The 20,284-nt window shown below is 43.7% G+C and overlaps 1 protein-coding gene across 4 annotated transcripts in view; it reads left to right on the top strand.

The window, feature by feature from the left end:
• The window catches only part of SMARCC1 (SWI/SNF related BAF chromatin remodeling complex subunit C1), a 142,234-nt gene that overhangs the window by 80,777 nt on the left and 41,173 nt on the right, over positions 1 to 20,284 (top strand). For all 4 annotated transcript variants that reach the window (XM_075923022.1, XM_075923025.1, XM_075923023.1 and 1 more), the window contains 3 exons: positions 9,680 to 9,735; positions 13,937 to 14,051; positions 15,413 to 15,567. In XM_075923022.1, the coding sequence (XP_075779137.1) occupies positions 9,680 to 9,735; positions 13,937 to 14,051; positions 15,413 to 15,567 (326 nt within the window). The remainder of the gene's footprint in view (positions 1 to 9,679; positions 9,736 to 13,936; positions 14,052 to 15,412; positions 15,568 to 20,284) is intronic.

The following is a 20,284-nucleotide window of genomic DNA, read 5'->3' as shown; positions in this document are numbered from 1 at the left end:
GATTTCCGTTTGGACGATAGTGGTGAATGTTGAGTTTTGTGGGAGGAGTTACAGTACTTTGAAATCCTTGAATGGAAGCCATTTCAGAAGGACCAAGCACTACCCCAAATGTTAAGCAACACTCTGTTCTATTTTGTTCTGTTTTATACAGATTCTTGTCCTGCCCTGATTGCTGTTCTATCTAAGCCCTTCCAGTAGTGCATGAACTTGATGTGATATTCTAAGGGAAGCCAATTTAGAGAGCAGAGAACAGCTCTGGTGTGCTCGTTTTAGCTTGTGTCACAGAGGAGGTGAGGTGCACTTCAGCATTTTCATGTGAACTAGTTGGGTTAACTAAGAGCTGCAAGTTTGATGCCCAAGTATATTGCATTGCTGATGTCCAGACGGGGAGGTGACGAAGGTATGTAGAACAGAGTCCACACAGCTTTTTGGCAGGATGTGATTTTTGTCTCTTAGTTATGTGTCAAGCCAAGTTTATGGTGTTATCTCTTTTGGCAGTTAAGAGAGTCACCTGCCCAAGATGATACACAGTCAGGACTAAGAGACCCAGAAAGGCGTACACAATTCTGAATTACAGCTCGTCTGATTTTGCCCCACTTCCTACTATGTCTGTGCACTTGAAAGTTTCATAGGCAGAATAAATATAGATAAGGGTGGTCATTTTTATCACCTGTCTTTTTAGCAGGTAGTGATTTTCCTTTCATCTCAGTTTGCGGTTTAACTGAGTGCAAACATTGCTGATATGAACAATCTTTGAATATTTAACTTATCTTCAGATAAGACTTCTCTCAGTTATTATAGTACCTTTGGAGGGCTGGTTTCATGCAGTGGTCACACCTGTTGCCTAGGCTTTCCATGAACTATGTACTCTTCTCTGGCGAAAGTGTGCAAGTTTGTCTTGATAAATATTGTGTGGTAATTGCTCCACATGCTAGTATGGGAAGCTCTGACTATTGTGCTAGTTACTAGCAAGATTGCTATACATTTGAGCACACTAATCAGTCCAACAGCCACATCAGCCTTTTACATTAGCCTTTTACATTGTTTATCCAGAATCAGTTTAATATTCATATTAAAGAACGTGTTATAACGAACAGGGCTCTATCAGTAAAAACAAAAGGAACCAACCTGGTCTCAAGCAGTAAGCTTGAGGGCTTGAGTCTCCATCCAGGAGAGATTCATATGCTACCCAGTTGATTAGCAGAACTTCCACAGCCATCAGTACCTGTTTCTAATGGTGGTGCACGTGCCTTGGTGTACATAACAAAATTGATTGTGCACATGGATGGAAAAAATTAGAGAGAACACAGGTCTCAAGGCATCTGTGAATTACTCACTAAGCGTAAACACATTTTTTAAATAACTTTGCATTGCTTGGTTCTGCTTTATTGCTCTAGTGATACGAGAGGGAAGTTTGTTTATTTGGCAAGGCTGTGTTGTGTGTGTTTCATGTAGCTTGCAGGCAGTCTGATTAGAGAAATTAAACAAAGTTCAGCTACTTCATAATTTCCCCATTAAGTTTAGGCATGTCTTATTCCGGGGGTGTGGGTGGAGATGTTGTGCTCCTCCTCGGGATGATGCCTTGCATTGCTTTATAGCCATTTACCTTTTGTGAGAGCAATTTTTCTCCACCTAAAAAATGATTGATGTGATGCAGGACCTCTTAAAGAGGATTGTGGAGATGGAGACCCTTGAGGCTCTGTAGACAGGAATACTGAGCACTCCCTAGAAGGGAAGGAAGCTTATGTCAGTTTGTGTTGGGGACACCCATTCTCCAGAGGACTAATTCTTATCTAAATTGTCACTTTTGTATCTTCTTCATTAACCTGATCAGATTTTGCTTCCAGTTTACAGCAGAATCAATAAGGACCACGTCTGTATCTTCCTGAAATTCAGAAATCCTTTATATCCAGAGTGTCAGAATATGTTGTTTTCAGGTTCACATACCTTTTATGTTTGGATTTCATATTTTTTATAGGAGTCTAGTCTTATTACATTAAATTCATTTAAAATTTCCACTACTGTGATAGTTAAAATGGCTTAAAACATTGAACTAGAAACCTGCATGACCTCAGATGCATTAAATTCAGATTGTCCTGAAACTCATAAGCAGAGACTTTCCTTTTTCATTTCATTCATTTAGTATTCCTGCATGCACCCATGAATATAAGCAAGAAGTGTGAAGTGGTTCCTGCCAGTTGGAGGCCTGCAGTCACAGCACTGTCACTGCAAATAATGGCTTTGCAGCCAATGCATTAAGACAGTTTTCAAAAGCCATCAACTACTACCTGGCTAAACTTGTCATGCTGACTTTTTTATTTTTATTAAAACAAAATGTTGTTATTAATCACTAACAGACAACAGAGGTTACAGTGGGAATTCTGAACACATGAAAATGTGATATTAATTAAACTTAAGATATTTCTTAGTAGCCAAACATATCCATGTTTAGTCTCATCACAGAGGGAATATCTTTTTGGAACTTTTAGGAAAATTCTCTACATTTTGTTAAGCAAGGAAGGGTGGAGAATAACTGAAACTTATGGCAGGGAAAGTGCAAGATTTATTTGCGCACACTTTTGTTGCTGAATTTTAAAACAACATATTTCTGGCAGTGTAACAGATTTCTGGCAGACTAACAGATTTATTTGGGCATAAGTTTTCATGGGCAAAGACCCACTGTGTCAGATGCAAGTGGGTCTTTGCCCACAAAATCTTATTCCCAAAAAACTCTGTTAGGTTATGTCTACACTGCATTCCTCTTTTGAGAGAGGGAATGCAAATGCAGACAAACGGAATTGCAAATGAAGTGTGGATTTGAATTTCCCACGCGTCATCTGCATAATCGCGGCCAGCCGCTTTTTCAAAATACCCTATTTTGAGATTAGAAAACACTGTTTAGATGCCGGTATTTTGAGAAAACCCCCTTCTATGAAATAACCCTTAAGCCTCATTTTATAAGGAGTAAGGATTATTTCGAAAGAAGGGTTTTTTCTCAAAATAACCGCGTCTAAACAGTGTTTTTTTTATCTCAAAATAGGATATTTCAAAAAAGCAGCTGGCCGCGATTATGCAGATGAAGCGCGGGATATTCAAATCCACTCTTCATTTGCAATTCCGTTTGTCTGCATTTGCATTCCTCTCTTGAAAGAGGAATGCAGTATAAACATACCCTTAGTCTTTAAGGTGCCACAGGATTCCTGCTGGTTTTTATGAATACAGACCAACATGGCTACTCCTCTAATCATTGTTTTATGAGCTAAATTTTTATGCTGTTGCAAGACTTGCATGTTGTGTTGAGTGGAGCCTTTTTCCTGCCTATCTGGTCAGCTACACAGCCTCAAAAGGGTGTATACAGGGGTGCCAAAAGACTGGCTGGGCTCCTGGGCAGGACGGGGTGGAGGAGGCTCTACAGTTTCAGAAGGGGCAGAGCTGTGTCACGTGGCTCATGCTTTGCTGTACACTCCCCGCTCTGGCAGCCCTCAGAGCGGCCCAGAGTGCAACGACTCCAGCAGCAATTTAAAGGGCCCGCGGCTGCTGCTGCTGCTGCTGCTGCTACCACAGAGGTGGCAGTGCTGGAGCTTTGGATCCTTTTCAGTCAGCAGAACCCAAGGCAACTGCCTCCCCCCACCCACCCCCATCAGTAGGATTTTGAGTTGCAAAATCAAACCGAAGAGCTCTGGATTTTTGTACACGGTAATTAAAGAAGAACAGGAACAAATCTAATGTGCAATAGCAAATTAAAGTTGATGTTCTTATTGTTCATTATTTCAGTCACATTGCGTCTACGGTATATTTTCTGTTCATTAACTATGCCTTATGTATGCAGTGTAACTTGGTAAGTGCTTCGTAGGATGGGGTAGAGTACTACGTGTAAGTGAGAGCATGAGACTGGGACTCAGGACTCTGGCTCACAGGCATTGGGCAACTAACTGAACTTCTGTCTCTTCGGGCAAGTCTACACTACAGCGCACCATAGTTCAGCTGCACCTCCTGCCGGCATAATTGCTCTTGCTGATAGTCTCCATCTGTCCTCTCCTCCCCAAATGACATGTGTTGCGCCCTGCACACTGGGGCTTTCTCACACTCCTGAGCAAAGGAAGTATTGAATTAGGCTGTAGTGTAGACCTCCCTTAGTTTTCCTATTTGTAAATTGGAGATAATACACACTGCATGAAGGCCGGGGAAGGCTTATTTAATATTGGTAAAGAGTTTTGATACTGTTGCTATAGAAATGCAAAGTATCTCTTTAATGGTGTGCTTGATGGGTAAAACTAGAAAGGACAAAGTACTGTAGGAAGTGGGGCTGAAGTAGCTCTAAGGATGAACTAAAAAGGGATTAATGGGCGTCATCGTTTTCTAATTTCTGAATTTTATTGTATGTCACCCAAGTGCTGTCCACCATTTTTCTGCAAAGTGTCATCCTAAGAAATGTTGTTACTTTGAAACAACAATTACATATTTAATCTCTTTTGATCAACAAGTCGGTATTAAAGCAACATGGAAATGTAATTTTTATACAGGGGGAAAGAGGAATTTGTAGTCCTATTGTGGGTGGAGGAAGGATGCCTGTTCTGTCTACATGGTGTATATTACTTTTAAGTATTAAGGTGGCTGCCAGCAAACATCGCACATGATTATTTTAATTATGACCTTTTGTTATAAAATGCAATTGAGACCATGTAAATTGCAGTGAAGTTTCAAACTGCTGAGCAAAGTGAGATTGGTTGTTCCGGCTTGGAGATTTACACAAATCAGAACATGAATTGTTTCACTGCCCCCCTGCGTCCCCCTTTCTAATCAGTCATTTTCAGCGTTCTCTCTAAGCTGGTGATTAATCAGCCCCCGCCTAGTCAGAGGCTCAGGGCTCCCTGCTTGGAGCTGACTGACTGGACAGGGCTGATTAATCACCTGTGAAGCTGTGCTTCTGGGGTGCAGGTTAGAGGGAACACTAGTCATTTTTGTTTTATACGTAATGAAGCATACTGTTTTGCTGTTTCCGCACATGAATTCCTTCAGTTCCTCTGTACTGAAAGATACATGGGAGTTGTGTTATGCTGGGTAAGCTGCACTTAAACAGAATTGTATACATTGTTTCTGTAGAATTTTCTGGTTTGAGATTATTAGCTTTACTCCCCATTAAATGCACACCACTCAGTTCCCTCTTCTTTGGTTCTGATTATGTTGCAGAGAGACTGAAATTTCCTTAACCTATCAGGGCCACCACTCCTTTTACCAAAAAAAAGTCGCAGTTTTAAGCACAGTCTAAGCTTGGGCTGCAGACAAGAATTTGAGACAGTCTAATCTCTGTCTTCCATATGATATTGCTAGGCTACCAAATACGAACCCTTCTGGAATAGATACTCTCAATTTAAGGGGACGTATTGACCAGCCTCTAATGTGGATTGAATCACCTCTCAGTGGAGAAAGGCAGGTACTTCAGAAGAGCAGAGTTTTCTGTCCCACACAAGATCAGTTGAAAAATAATAAAATGGTTTCTCTTCTTTCTAGTACTTCATACATCATAATTCTTCACATATTAGAAAAAAAGCTAATTTGTAACACCTCACCATGAAAATATTGCTGTATGTTGGAGCCCAAACTGTCTTCACCTACTTCTGTTTTATAAAAGACTTGTACTATTGTTAAAGTGGGAATTTTTTAAAAATCAAAACATTTTGCATCAATTAATACCTGATACTGAGATTTATGTTGATGGATTGAGTGTTGTTAATTATTCCTACATTTTTTAAATCGTTCTGCAGTGCCCAGCACCTTTCAATTTAAAGACATGGCACCATGGATCAAAGCCTGTGATCAAACTCTTAAGAATTTCTCTTTAATGCCTTCAGAGCCGTTTGGGGTACATATGTATTGTACTGGGAGACTCTGCTCTGGGGGTTTTAAGATACCTTACAGGATTCAGACTTAAGAGGCATGCCATTTCCTCTTGTTACATGCTGACATTTCCCTATTTTAAATAAATGTGTGCAAAACATCAGGAACAATTAAAGTCTATAATGAAATCCAAATAAAGCTTTATAATACTTTTTCTCTGTATGAATTCTTTTCCTGTCCCAAAGAACACAATCTTTATTAGTGGAAAAGTTCGTGAATATTGATTAAAAGAATAGCTTAATTAAATGAACTGGGGACAGCTTATAGTGATTTATGTAGCTTGAAATTAGACTAATTACTGTTAAAATATTCATACTTTATAAAGCAGTCCATGCATCTAGCACTGGTAATGATCTTACTGACTTTTTTCTAATATTTCACTTTTCTTCGTGGTATTGTCCCCCGTGTACTGTTGATTATATTATTGTGCAATATGATTTGCTTTGTAGATCTCAGAGTTAGACGGGATAGTAAGATAAATGGGCAATAATTGCTTAAGTAGCAAGTTTCTAACTAAACAGAATCTGGTTGGGCTTTCGATGAGACAGATGTGTTGCCATAGCAGGCACAAGGTAGTAGGTGCTTAGTATACATGTATGTAGAAAAGCTCTCTGGCCTAAATAGCTTACAGTCAAACCAGACAGCAGGTGGTAGAACAGCAAACTCCTGTTAAACCCACATATCTTTTCAGGGTTTTTTTAAATGTTCTTGTCACACAGCCCTAGTTAGAGCTCCCCAAGTTAAGGTGCTATGTGTGAGCCCCACCCTTGGTTAGTATGCGCTTAAGCTTCCCTTGGTCTCAGCTGGCTACAACATGGTCTCGTCCCTTAGCCTCACTGGCACATTTCCTGAGTACAGAAGTGGGACTCTGGTGCCCATGCCCCCAGGACTAGTGCTAATCTCTTAGACTTCCCAGTTGCTGAAGTCTTTCCCCAGAGCTCCTTCCTTGTGGGCACTCAAGTTCTATAGTTCACCTCTTTGGGGAGGGCATGGGAAAGTGAAAGTTAACGACACACAAGCTTTGTAAAGGTTAAAAGAAGTCACCTTCACTTTGGATAGCATAAGAAGTGGGTCTTTGCCCACGAATGCTTATGCCCAAATACATCTCTCAGTTTTTAAGGTGCTACCGGACTCCTTATTTTTTTCAATAAACATATAGATCTAGACAAAACAAAAAATATGTATCTTCATTTCCCTGCTTCAGATTCTCACCACTTGTGAGCTTTCTTTAGGCTTAGGTCAGAGTCCTCTAAGGAATCCAGAATCCTACTTCCTACATGAGGCTTCTCCTCCAAATGGTGCAATTTCTCTCTGGTGCAGTCTATTTCCTTCTTTCTGGGCTGGTCCCCCGATAAAGACCCCTCTGCGACAAAACCCTGCCCTTCTGCTCATCTCTGCTACCCAAGGTTACTTGTGTCTCACGAGTTTTCCTCAAGTATGTCAGGTTCGGTGGCTTTTAAAACCCAACAGTAACATCTGCTTTTTCTTTTGTGCTTCTGTAAAAGTTATAGCTCTAATCTCAGTCATATAGCCACATGTGATCAGCCTAGTTTCCCCTCTCTTCATCATCTCATTGGTACTGACATGGTCTCACGTGAATGGAAGACATCAGGGGTTGACAACCCACCATTGCCCTTGGTCTGGGGAATGGGTGACAACATGTGGTTGACTCCACTTGCTTTGAGGCATTTCAATGAGCAATTTCATAACCTCAGCCAGAAGTCATAAGTCATACATAGATGCCTTAAATCACCAAAATTCTGCTGTCTGTTTTAACACCTCTTTGAGTGTAGGCCTTTTGAAAGATATGTGTTTTGAGGAACAAGATCTGGAGGGAGCAGACATGAAGGGGCAAGTTAATTACAGGCAGTCCCCGAGTTACGCGGATCCGACTTATGTCGGATCCGCACTTACGAACGGGGCTTTTCTTGCCCCGGAGGATGCGGGTGGCGGGAGCGCCCAGATGCGCTGAGGTCCCGCCGCCCTCGTCCTCCGGGGGGGGAGGGCCCAGCAGACCAGGGAGACGCGGAGCAAAGCCACGGAGGACCCGGGCAGCGGGACCGCGGCGTGTCTCGGTCCCGCCGCCCGCGTCTGCATGGTCTGCTGGGGGGAGGAGGGGTGCAGCTAGTGCGCCCCCCCCCCCCCCCCCCCCCCAGCAGACCAGGCTTTTCTCGGGACGCCTGTGGTAGAGCAGCTGGGGTGCTGCTGGGTTGGTCCAGTAGCACCGCTCCTCGGCGCTACTGGACCAACCCGGCAGCACCCCAGCTGCTCTGCCCCAGGCGTCCCCAAGTCAGCTGCTGCTGAAACTGACCAGCGGCTGACTACAGGAAGCCCGAGGCAGAGTTGCTCTGCCCCGGGCTTCCTGGAATCAGCCGCTGATTAGTTTCAGCAGCAGCTGACTTGGGGACACCTGGGGTAGAGCACCTGGGGTGCTGCCAGGTTGGTCCCCACAGCACTGAGGTGCGGCGCTGCGGAGACCTACCCGGCAGCGCCCCAGCTGCTCTGTCCCAGGCGTCCAGATTCAGCTGCTGTTGAAACTGATCAGCAGCTGATTCCAGGAAGCCCGGAGCAGAGAAACTCTGCCTCCAGCTTCCTGTTGTCAGCCGCTGGTCAGTTTCAGCAGCGGCTGAATCTGGATGCCAGTTCCGACTTAAGTACAAATTCGACTTAAGGACAAACCTACAGTCCCTATCTTGTATGTAACCTGGGGACTGCCTGTATTGAACAATAATCCTAGAAATCCAGTTGCCATTGAAAAATGTAGAATTTGTGTTTATATGGAAAATCTCCAGTTTTTCCGTTTTATTAAAAAATAAAGACATATACAGTGGAACCCAATTATTTGATCCCTTTAGGACCAGATCAAATAATCAGGAGATTGGGTAGGGCTCCAGCTATCAGTCCTGGGCAGCAAGCTCAGGCTATAAGCTTAACATTGTAAATATATCAGTAAAACATTGGTTTCAACTGATACTTCTATATATTGTGGCTAGGGAAAGTAAAGTTCAGCGTTTCATTTGAGTCAAAACATGGATTTTTGTGTTTATCAGAATTTTTTTTTTTTTTTTTATTAGGGTCCCTGGTCATGAAGCTTAGGCAAAGAAACTGTGGTTATGGGGAATAAAAGACTACCTCCGAATTCTAGGCAGAGAAATAATGAGAGGCTTTATTATGAATGTTTAATGCCTTTAACACTGTTTGTAGAATTGCTAGAACTTAGTGAGAGAATATTTTTACAGAGCATAAATGACTTTCTACTTTCAGATTCGGATAACGTGATAAAATTAGACTGTGATAGTGTTTTCATCACCTGCAAATTGGAAATAAACTCCTACTGACTTTCCATATATGCTGACACTTGTGTACGTAGAGTTCATAAAGCAATTCAAGAAGTTCATGTTGAGCAGTAATTATTACTCTTGTAATACAAGAAATTCTCAAGTGAGGCTGGTCTTTCATGCCTGAGCTATAAAGGTCTGGGACCCCGGGTTATGGTGGAGGTGGCATCCATGATGATGAACATAGTCTTTTTCGTTGAAACCAGTCAGTCTGTGTTTTTTTGCACCTAATCTCATCAACATTTGTTATAAGTTATGACATCTTATGAACTTACACTCACGTTGTACAGTTAAACTCATAATTAAGGTACATTTGTAAGGCCAATTGCCACAACAGAACAGAGCATGAAATTTCACCCAGACCTGTAGTTTTCAAGCATAATAAATGTTGGCTATAGCACTTTCAAGCACTCTGCTTTATGTACTTGTATTTCTTCTCACAGATGGAGTTGAAGAAGAAAAAATGGAAACTGAGACAGATGGGCAACCATCAGAAAAGGTAAAATCAGAGATTTGTCTCTGATGCAGTGTTTCTTTTCGTGGAGTTCTTAAGTCTAGGTTATTGGTGTTACAGTAGAAGCTTTAATCAAAAGATTGAGCTGATTGTGCTAGCACTATAGAAATGTGAAAGATGGACTTTACCCCAGGTGACTTAAATTTCAGTAAAGAGCTCCGCATTCTCAGCTTCATCTTGTATAGCATGATTCAACTTTACTGTCATAGGAATGTCCCCCTGCAAGTTTATTGCTGAGCTAAGTGGGAAAAAGTGTATATGGCTCTTCCTCTCCTTTCTAGCCATAAGAAAAGGGACTAAGGAAAAGTCAGTGGAGATGACAGTTTTACTTGTAGAGCCATAGAAAAACTGCAGATGCATATCTTGACATGTTGCAATATTTTTCTTGTAGCGTTGGATTGATGGTTCTGACTCTTGATTGTACAGTGCTGTGACGTTTGAGACTGCAGTTTAATTCAGTGAGAACTTGGCTCTTCAAGTATTTTTGCTCTAATCTAACATAATATCAGTAAAGAGAGATCATAGTCCTCTAAGAACCTTTCCTAATTTTTTAATTAGTGTTGCTCAGTTGTGTTGGACTGTCAAGTGCTCTGCATAACCTACTTTTATAGCACAAATACATACCAAGAGATTCTGAGAGGATGAAAGACATTGAAGATCGTTATTTCCCTTCTTGGTGACAGCTGGAGTTGCATTGGCAACTTTAGTGAAGGCGTTTATTCATAGTTGCATCACAGACAATGGCAATACAAGCTATCCTCCTTTGTCTAGTGAGTGTGATGCAGCTCTGACTTAAAGCTTGATCTTTAAAACCATGATAGAGGCAAAACCAGTATTGAAGGATCAAACCTTTAGAGCAGTGGTCCCCAACATGGTGCCCGCGGGGGCATTTATATGCACCCGCCAAGTGCTTGGGGCTGGCCCTGCCCCGGACGCGTGGCGCATGTGCAGTGCCAGCCCCAGGCACGCTGTGCATATGCGGCACCAGCCCTGGACACATGGGGAACACTAGCCCCGGGCACGCAGCGAATTGGCCGCCCACGCCCCGGGTGCACGGTGCATGGGGAGCGCTGGTCCTGGGCATGTGGCAAATTGGCCGTCCCACCCCCAGGTGCACGGCTATGGGGGGCGCCGGCCCCGGGTGCGCAGCGAATTGGCCTCCCCGCCCCCGGGCGCGCAGCTATGGGGGGTGCCAGCTCTGGGCCCGTGGCTATGAGGGGGTGCTGGCCCTGGGCGCACGGCTCTGGAGGGCGCCGGCCCCAGGCTTGTGGCAAATGGGCGGCCCGCTGGTGGCCACGCAGCGCATGGGGTAGCTGACCCCAGGCACGTGGCTCATGGGGGTGTGGCGTATGCGCGGCCCTGCCCCTGGGAGCACGAGTGTCCCCGCCCTCTGGCGCCCAGTGGGCGAACGGCCTTGGTGCCCAGCAGCTCCAAATAGTTGGGGACCACTGCCTTAGAGCATGGGTTCCCAAACTGGGGGGCGTGCCAAAATTCCAGGGGGGAGCAAGGCGACCCAGCCCCCTCCTCCATCAAGTTTTGCTGCCGTGCTCAGTTCCTTTTTTTTTTTTTCCCCTCAACAAGGGGGGGGGGTGTTCAAAAATCAGAAAGGGGGGTGTGATGCTGAAAAGTTTGGGAACAACTAACTAACTGCCTTAGACAGGCTGTGTAAGAATGAAAGAGGAATTCAGCCTGTCTGTTCAGACCTTTATCTCTCCTACTAAGATAGTCAGCAGAAGGTGATTATAATGTTGGGGTTTGTAATCTAGATAAATGTCTACTAAGAGCTAGACTATGACTAGCCAATCTCATAGACTCATAGACTTCAAGGTCAGAAGGGACCATTATGATCATCTAGTCTGACCCCCCGCACAGTGCAGGCCACAGAATCTCACCCACCCCTCCTAGAATAATCCTCTCACCTATATCTCAGATATTGAAGCCTTCAAATACTTTGAAGACTCCAAGATGCAGAGAATCCTCCAGCTGTGATCTGTACCCCATGCTACAGAGGAAGGCGAAAAACCTCCAGGGCCTCTGCCAATCTACCCTGGAGGAAAATTCCTTCCTGACCCCAAATATGGCGATCAGCTAAACCCTGAGCATGTGGGCAAGACTTATGTCGGATCCGCACTTACGAACGGGGCTTTTCTCGCCCCGGAGCTCGTGGGCGGCAGGACCGCCCAGAACGCAGCGGTCCCGCCACCACGTCCTCCGGGGCGAGAAAAGCTGCTCCGGGTCTCCCTGGTGTGCTGGGGGGGACTCCCCAGCACAGCAGGGAGACCTGAGCAAAGCCGCAGAGGCGGCGGGATCCCCTGCCTCTGCGGCTTTGCACAGCAGGGAGACAGGAGCAAAGCCGCACGAGCAGCGGGGTCTCGCCGCCTGTGCGGCTTTGCTTGGGTCTCCCTGCTGTGCTGGGCGGGACTCCCCCCCAGCACAGCAGGGAGACAGGAGCAAAGCCGCAGAGGCGGCGGGACCTCTGCGCCTCCGTGGCTTTGCTCGGGTCTCCCTGGTCTGCTGGGGGGGAAAGGGGGCACAGCTAGTGCGCCCCCCCCAGCAGACCAGGCATTTGTTGCGGGACGCCTGGGGTAGAGCAGCTGGGGTGCTGCCGGGTTGGTCCTGCGGGGACCTACCCGGCAGTGCCCCAGCTGTTCTGTCCCAGGAGTCCAGATTCAGCCGCTGTTGAAACTGATCAGCGGCTGATTCGAGGAAGCCGGGGGCAGAGCAACTCTGCCTAGGGCTTCCTGTAGTCAGCCGCTGATCATTTTCAACAGCAGCTGAATCTGGAGCCAGTTCCGACTTACATACAAATTCAACTTAAGAACAAACCTATAGTCCTTATCTTGTATGTAACCCGGGGACTGCCTGTACAGAAGAAAACCACGAATGGTCTGGTAGCACTTTATAGACTAACAAAACATGTAGATGGGATCATGAGCTTTCGTAGGCACAGCCCACTTCTTCAGATGACTGGAGTTTTGAATTTAGGATGTGCAGACCCAAAATAAATAAGAGAGAAGGAGGTGGGGAGAAGGGGGAAAAAAAGGAGGAGGTGGGAGACAGGGAGCAGAGGGTATAGAAAATCAGGAAGGTAGAGGGAATCGGTAAGTATCTGAAGATTGGGTAGTTAAAATGAAGCATATAAGAATTAAAGTCAATTGATAGTATCCTTCCTGACGTAGGAATCTCCACAAAGAGCTGTTTGCACCTTCATTGACTGTTAGGTTGATAGTGTCCCAACCATTCTTCATCACAACTGAGTACCATGTACAGTACTCTTGAGTTTTTTGAGATGTGTCCCCCAGTGGATACTCCACTACCTGCCCTCTTCCCTCTTCCTCAGAGTCTCTTTCTTGGGACTTTTGTGGTTGAGTAAGACCTGGCAAGGTAGGTGGCAGGTGGTCTTCTCTATATATACTGATATATCAGGGCACAAGGGTGTCTAGGGCACCTATGTAGACAGCTGACAAAAATTTATATTAAGAAGTTCACAGATGCCCCAGAACATCTAGATGTGGTGCATTCATAGGGATACGCATCTTGAACGAAAGTTGCTGTTAGAGGCAATCATGCGCTCCATTTTATTTCCCTTTCTTGTGTCACATGTTTGCAAATACCTGTTGCTTTTTTCTGTTGGACAAAAATACTCCCTCCTGCTGTGTGTAATTAATGTGGCAGCACTAATTGCCACATGATATTATTGAGGCCAAGAACTTACTAAGATTCAAAAAGAGATGGATTGTTCATGTGGATGGCAAGAATATCCAGGTTTATAGTACTGAATGCTAACAAAAATGCTGGAAAGGATATACAATCTCATACTTTGGTCTTAAACCAATCTCTAACCATTAGGGATTAGAATGAAATCTTTGGGGAGGGACAAGATTGTTCCACCTCTCCCTGTTGTGAGGTTTCTGGCATACTCAACGAAGCAAAATCCGGTGCTGCCCGCATGTTGAAGATGGCCTGCTGGACTAGAGATGGCTCTTAGGTCTGATCCAATATGGCAATTGCTTCATCCCCAAGAATCTTGATGATGGTTGTGAAAAGAACAATCCAGGAGTCCTAAATAGAGTCCAACTTCCCAAGGATGATAGAGCATTTCTAAGTGAATCTGTGACCAAGCTAAGAAGGGATTTCTTCTTACGTTTTGCTTTCCCTCTTCCTTCCTATGCCTCCAATACATCAGATTGAAAACAAAGGAGAAGGCGAACTAGAGGAACGAGATAAGGTGCAGGAAGGAGAAAATGAGAGAAATCCAGAAAAGGAGCAGGACAATGAAGTCACTGCTGATACCAAGTCAGGTAAGACACCAGCTGTTGTTTGAACTGCATTTTAGTTTTAAAAGCTTTTCTCCACAGTTGTAGGAATTAGACTAAAAACTTAATTGTAGCAAAAGTATTTCTTCACACACATCTGATCTGCATCATGGTTCAGCAGTAGATATTCCAATTCATTTCACAGAAAAGCTCAAGTGCTAAATTCATATTGTAATCATTTCGGACTTCAGCTTAGGGATTTTTTTCATTTTGGCTGTAGGAACAGGATGAGCAGATTGCTAAACTAAAGTGAGCACAGACCAGATAAATGAGGTTTTTTTCCATATTCCTAATGTAAAGAAGCAGATGAGAGGAGCTACTATGAACATAGGGTTCTGCTTAATAGCAAATATTCCTTATGAGGTTGTACAAACCATTTCATTTGACTGGTTGGGAATACAGTACTGAAAAACCCTAATGTTGTCCTACATTTTAAAACTAGCTGGAGTTACCCGGCGTTGCTCGGGAAAGTTGATATAACTGAGGTGAGGACCCTTAGGGGGAAGGAGGGGGAAAGGAGTCGCGTGCCTTCCGCCGGCACCCGAGCCCACCCTCCACTTCCTTGTCCCTCCACCGGTATTAGTGAGTGACTGTCCCCACCACTTCCACCGGGAAGCCGCTTCTCCCTGCACTGCCAGTCTCCGTGAAGCCCCGGGGAGAGGCGTTGGTCTCTCATCTCTTGCCTCCCACAGTACCTTAAAACCTTCTCCTGGATGAAAGATTATCCCATGCAAAGTTTGGCTGCAGTAGCTTTTATAATATCCAAGTTATTAGCGCACAAACATACAAACATTCTCCTTTATATATTATAGAAGATATATTATAGAAAATACTGTGTCAGTTCTTACACGAATCTGTGTTCTGATTGTGTCCTATAGGTGTGACACAGCTTTTTTTATAAGATTTTTTTGGTCAGGATTTTAAGAGAGGGCAGAGCAAGACAATAAAAAGGTCTCCATTTGTGTCTCAAAATGTTGATGATACTGGAATTTGTTTACTGGAAATACAACTTAACAATATTTTGATATTAAGACTAAGAAAAAGATGGGGAGAGAAGAATGCACGGGATAGAAAATTAAAGCACTTCGTAACCATCACCCTTGAAGGGGGGGACAGACTCTCTGGAGTATACATTTTGTTGGAGGTGTTTAAAATACTTCTATGGCAGCATGTGAAGAAATGCCGAGGTGCTATAACATAAAGCACCTAAGTGGGAGTGTTATAATGTGCTTGTGGATGGGTTTGTGCTGCGTGAGTACAAGTATATTCTATGTAAAGCCTGTTCCTGATGTGACAGTTATTCAGTGAAGAATGATTGCAAAAAAAGTATTGGGTCTTCTCTTTAGAAGAGAAGGAGGCAGAAGAGAACAAGGAAAACGTTGATGCATGCAAAGACAAGGAAAATGAAGCTGGGAAGAGGAAAGTGGAACACGAAATCTCTGAAGGAAATGTAGCTACAGCTGCAGCTGCTGCTCTTGCCTCAGCTGCCACCAAAGCAAAGGTTTGTCATACACAAATGTCAACTGCAGCTGACTTCCAGTTTCAATTGGGATCAATTAAAAAATGGCCCATTGTTCCAAACCACTGGGACTTCTAAGTGCTAATCCCTAGTATCCTAAATGCAGTGTTTGTGCTCTTGCACTTCCGCTGTTTGAACACTATCATTAAATGAAATTGTTTCTCTGTCAACAGTTTAATGTTACTATAGCAAATCTACTGAAGTCAGAGTGAGCATCCCCATCTTTTCAGTGTGTAATGCAGGGGTGAGCAATAATTTTTGATGAGAGGTCACTCCAAGATTTTGCATAATAAATAGTCTGAGGACTAGTCTGTAACTGAAAATCAAGGGGTCCTTTTGCACCTTAGAGATTAACAGATTTATTGGGTCATAAGTTTTTGTGAGTAAAACCCACTTCATCAGACAAGTTGCAGTGGAAATTACAGAATCTGGAGTATATATAACAGCAAAGGAGGTTACCTGTCTATCGCAGGACCAGTGTTAATCAGGCTAATTAAGTCAGGGTAGATGTGTCTCATTTGCAGCATTTGATGTGGAGATGCAAATATTAAAAGCGGGAATATTGCCTTTGCAGTGCCTTAACCAGTTAAGAACTTAGTTCTTAAAATAATAGCCAGTATAAATTTGTAAAGAACAAATCATGTTAAACCATTCTGTTATCTTTCTTTGATAGGATAACAGATCCTGTGGATAAGGGAGAAGTGGTGGATGTGGAATACCTAGACTTTACTAAAGCATTTATAGGATCTCACATGACCTCATCATGTGGGGTTCCTCAGGGGTCTGTTTTGGAACTGATTGTTAGATATCTTCATCAATAATGTAAATATTGGCATAGAGAGTATACAGATGATACCAAGCTGGGAGGGGTTGCAACTGCTTTGGAGGATAGGGTCATAATTCAAAATGATCTGGACAAACTAGAGAAATGGTCTGAAGTAAACAGGATGAAGTTTAATAAGGATATATGTAAAGTACTCCACTTAGGAAGGAACAACCAGTTTCACACATACAGAATGCGAAGAGACTGTCTAGGAAGGAGTATGGCAGAAAGGGATCTAGGGATCAGAGTGGACCACAAGCTAAATATGAGTCTAAAGTGTGACACAGTTGCAAAAAAAGCAAATCTCTGCGGGCTTGTTCTGGCCTGCCAAACCAGCAGATCTGGCCCATGGCTGCCCTGCCCTTCCCCCATCCCCAGGCCAATCAAGACCTGGGGATGAGGGAGTGTGTGAAGTCTCCTCCCCCACCAGGGGCGCACGGCATCAGAGGGAACCGCTGTCTCTTTAAAACTGCTGGACATTCTCTCTAGCAACTGCAAGCCCTGACAGAGTGGGGCATGAGGCAAGAGACTTTGCACACTACCCTCTGCCCCCAGGTCCTGATTGGCCTGGGAGTAGAGGGAGCACATGTGGTCTCCTCTCGCTGCAACATGTAGAAACAGCTGTGAGCTCTGAGAAGATATTCTGGGGTGTAAAATAGTACTGAATAACAGCATAGAACACTGAAAGCCAGGACTGGTAGCTGTAAACAAACTTTATGGAACTGTGGGAAACTTGACCACACCCGTGATAAGTGAACATCTGGCTAACTAAAATTGTGCTGAACCACAGATATTGCCAGACCAGAGTGTGCCTGACTAGAGAGGTTCAGCCTGTACAGTCATATATTACTAAGCAGCGTAGCAAGCATTGTTCCATTTATTCACCTTGGTGAAATAAAAATAGAGACCCCCCCACTCACTTCAGTATTGACCTTCTGTGATTCCGAAAATTCTCTGGTTCGGCACCGGTCAGAACCCAAGGGTTCCAGACTACAGAGGTTCAACCTGTACATAGTGCACTCCCTCCTAGTTTATAGTGGAGCCTCTGGTTCTGAAGGAGCTCAGCAATCCTTGTCAGGAAAACACTAGAAACTCCTTTCCAGAACATAGACTTAACTTCCCTTTAAACTAGTCTGTGCTCAGGAAGCAGATTTTAGTCTCTGTTGTTTCTTATGTTCCCAGATGATGAGTCCTACTCTGGCTTCTGTCATGATTCTAATAGTTCAGATGTGTCTGCATGTAATCTATCTACAGACTAGGTTTTTTTAATATAGGCCTTATCCCTTTCCACTGAGCATGTTGTACTTGCTCCTGATTAGTTTGAAATTGCTGTGAATTTGTATTTGAGAGATGAGCAGTCTGTCAAGTTAGGGTATGGTGATGTCACTCAAATGGGACAGTTCAAACTCTCAAAGGTCTTGATCTTGAATGGTTAAAAGTCTTTGACCTGTCATGCATCATTTTATTGAGACTTATCTGAGAAAAGGGGTGAGGTCAAAACTACATTGATGTGACTACCAAGGTATTGTTTTCTTTATCAGCTTTATATAAATTCAACCTGAGATCTGATGATCGAGCTGGTTCTTTTTTTTTGGGGGGTCCCTTGCATCTTCAATATCTAGGATTAATTGAGAGCTCAAATGTTGATGCACAAGCTATGATGGAATCAAATCATGTTTCATAACTATGTTAGCACTGCAAAGCAGATATTTGGAGCCATTTAAAAGTCATGTTTTGACACTCCTTTGAGATCTCTCTGCTTTGATAACCCTCTATCTTCTATGATAACCCACACAATTGTGAAAATATAGCAAGTGTCCCTGAGTTGTGCTTCTTGGGTCTGGAATTCCTTTTTCATCACGTGGTGGTAAGATGATCAAAGGGATGTTTTTAATTCTGTTCTAATTTCTGCAGAACCTTTTCTCTGAGGATCTTAAATAGCCTATCAAACACTAAACTTCACATCATGCTTGGGCAATGTGTATTATCCCCATTTTGCAGATGGCAGAACTGAGGCATTAATATGATTTCTTGTATAATGTATGATGTGTTGGGATGCATAATAAGTGCTGTACATCTGCTGTGTGTGCAACTAAGTATGGTATTCTGGACTCTTGCTCTGTGAGATACTTAAATACATACTGTATATTTCCTTTGGGTGCAAAAAAAAGTAGTGCAGACTGGTGGTAATGGCAGAATATCTCACTGTTGAAGATGTTTGCTACATGATCCCATGATATTTGATAACTCTAGTGAATGTTTCTTTTCAAACTGCAGCCTAGTTTTCATGTGTAGTCAGTGCAGTACCAGTTGCTAGCTGTCTGGGAGTACTTTATGAAGCAGTCAGAGCATGAAGTCCTTATGGAAAGCCAACTTCTAGTCTTATATTGTGGGACTGTTTCCCAAGGAGGTGCTGGAGCATCAGACTACGTGGTTTCATTGTAGGTAATTGTGCATGACTGCATCTAGGGCTGAAGATTAGAAATTAGTAGTTCTTCTGCAAATAGCAAAAAAACCCTTATAGTCTGAGCATCACGCAGGCAATAAAAATGTAAATAGGAGTGAAATTTAATCTTATTTTGAGAGGCTTCCTTCTCCCAATAAAACTCATGTCCCCATTTTCTTCCTTTGGTGGTGGATATCAGTGGAAAAAGGAGGTTGGATAATGCAGTCATTTTGATTTTTGACAAAGACAAACAGAGGGCATTTATATTAGTGGAAATAAGGTCCTGTAATCAGGACCTTCATATTCTGGAGTAGAATTGGAGTGCAACAAGAACTTCTCTTCCCATTTGCATTAAAACTTCAGACAGCATTAAGGCCTTGAGTGAGCCATGTCTTGTCTGAGATGGAATAATTTCAACTCTAATATTAACCCTGGACTGCTAACTCTAGTTTATATGGAAAGCTACTATAGTATTGCAAACTTCACACTAAGGATGTTAAATTTAGATTAATCAACTAATCAAATAGCCTATGTAGTTTGCATCGACTATTCAATCAGTTGATAAGGGCGCCTCTGCCTTTGAAATATAGCAAGTGCCGCAGGGAGTATGGCCAGTGGGGGACTCAAACAGTCCCCTGCTGGCCCCGCGCTCCCTGCTTTTGAAATGTACAAGAGCCATGGGATGGCTCCGCACAGGCTTGCCCCAGGCTCCCTGCAGCGCTTCTGCTTTTGCAATGTAGCAAGAGCCCAGCACTTACTCCATTTGAAAAGCAGAAGTGCTTCCAGTTCCCCGCTGTGCCCCTGCTCTCCTCCTTCTCCCCCCCCCCCGTTCCCCCATGGAGACAATGATGGGGGGGAACCGGCTTTTAAGCTGGCTTCCCCTCACCCCCACACCAGATCCTGCTCCCCCCCTTGCTGCCTCTCTGATAGGGGCAGCAAGGGGGAGAAGCAACTAGTCGAGTCACTAGTCGACTGTCCAATAAGCATTTGCTAGTCGCTTACATCCCTACTTTGCATTAGAAATAGCAAGCGTCTCAGGAGAAAACTTGCATTTAGCTTTTCTGGAGAAGGTTGGTGGCTGGGGGACAGTATTATCAAAAGAATGTGTTTGTGGTTTGGAAGCAGCACAGTCTGTTGGTGAGTTAGGAGCTGGTCATCAGGAGACAAGGTTTCTTTTTGCACATCTGCTAGTAATTTTGAATTTGGGTAAGTCGTTTCACCTCTGCATTGCAGTTTCCTATATGTAGGATGGATCTAATAATTCCCATACACGCAGTTTGTAAAGTACTTTAACATTTTTGGTGAAAGGCTCTAAATGGTAAATAATAGTTTGGGCGGGCGGGGGAGGTTGTATCCTAAAATTAGTTGGGGGTACGCCCATTACATCTCTTCCCTTTCCAACCTCAGATTGCTGAATTAATTTTCCTGAT

Source organism: Pelodiscus sinensis, chromosome 2, assembly GCF_049634645.1.
Source record: "Pelodiscus sinensis isolate JC-2024 chromosome 2, ASM4963464v1, whole genome shotgun sequence".
In the NCBI taxonomy this organism is placed as follows: Eukaryota; Metazoa; Chordata; order Testudines; family Trionychidae; genus Pelodiscus; species Pelodiscus sinensis.
This window is presented reverse-complemented; position numbering and strand designations above follow the sequence as displayed.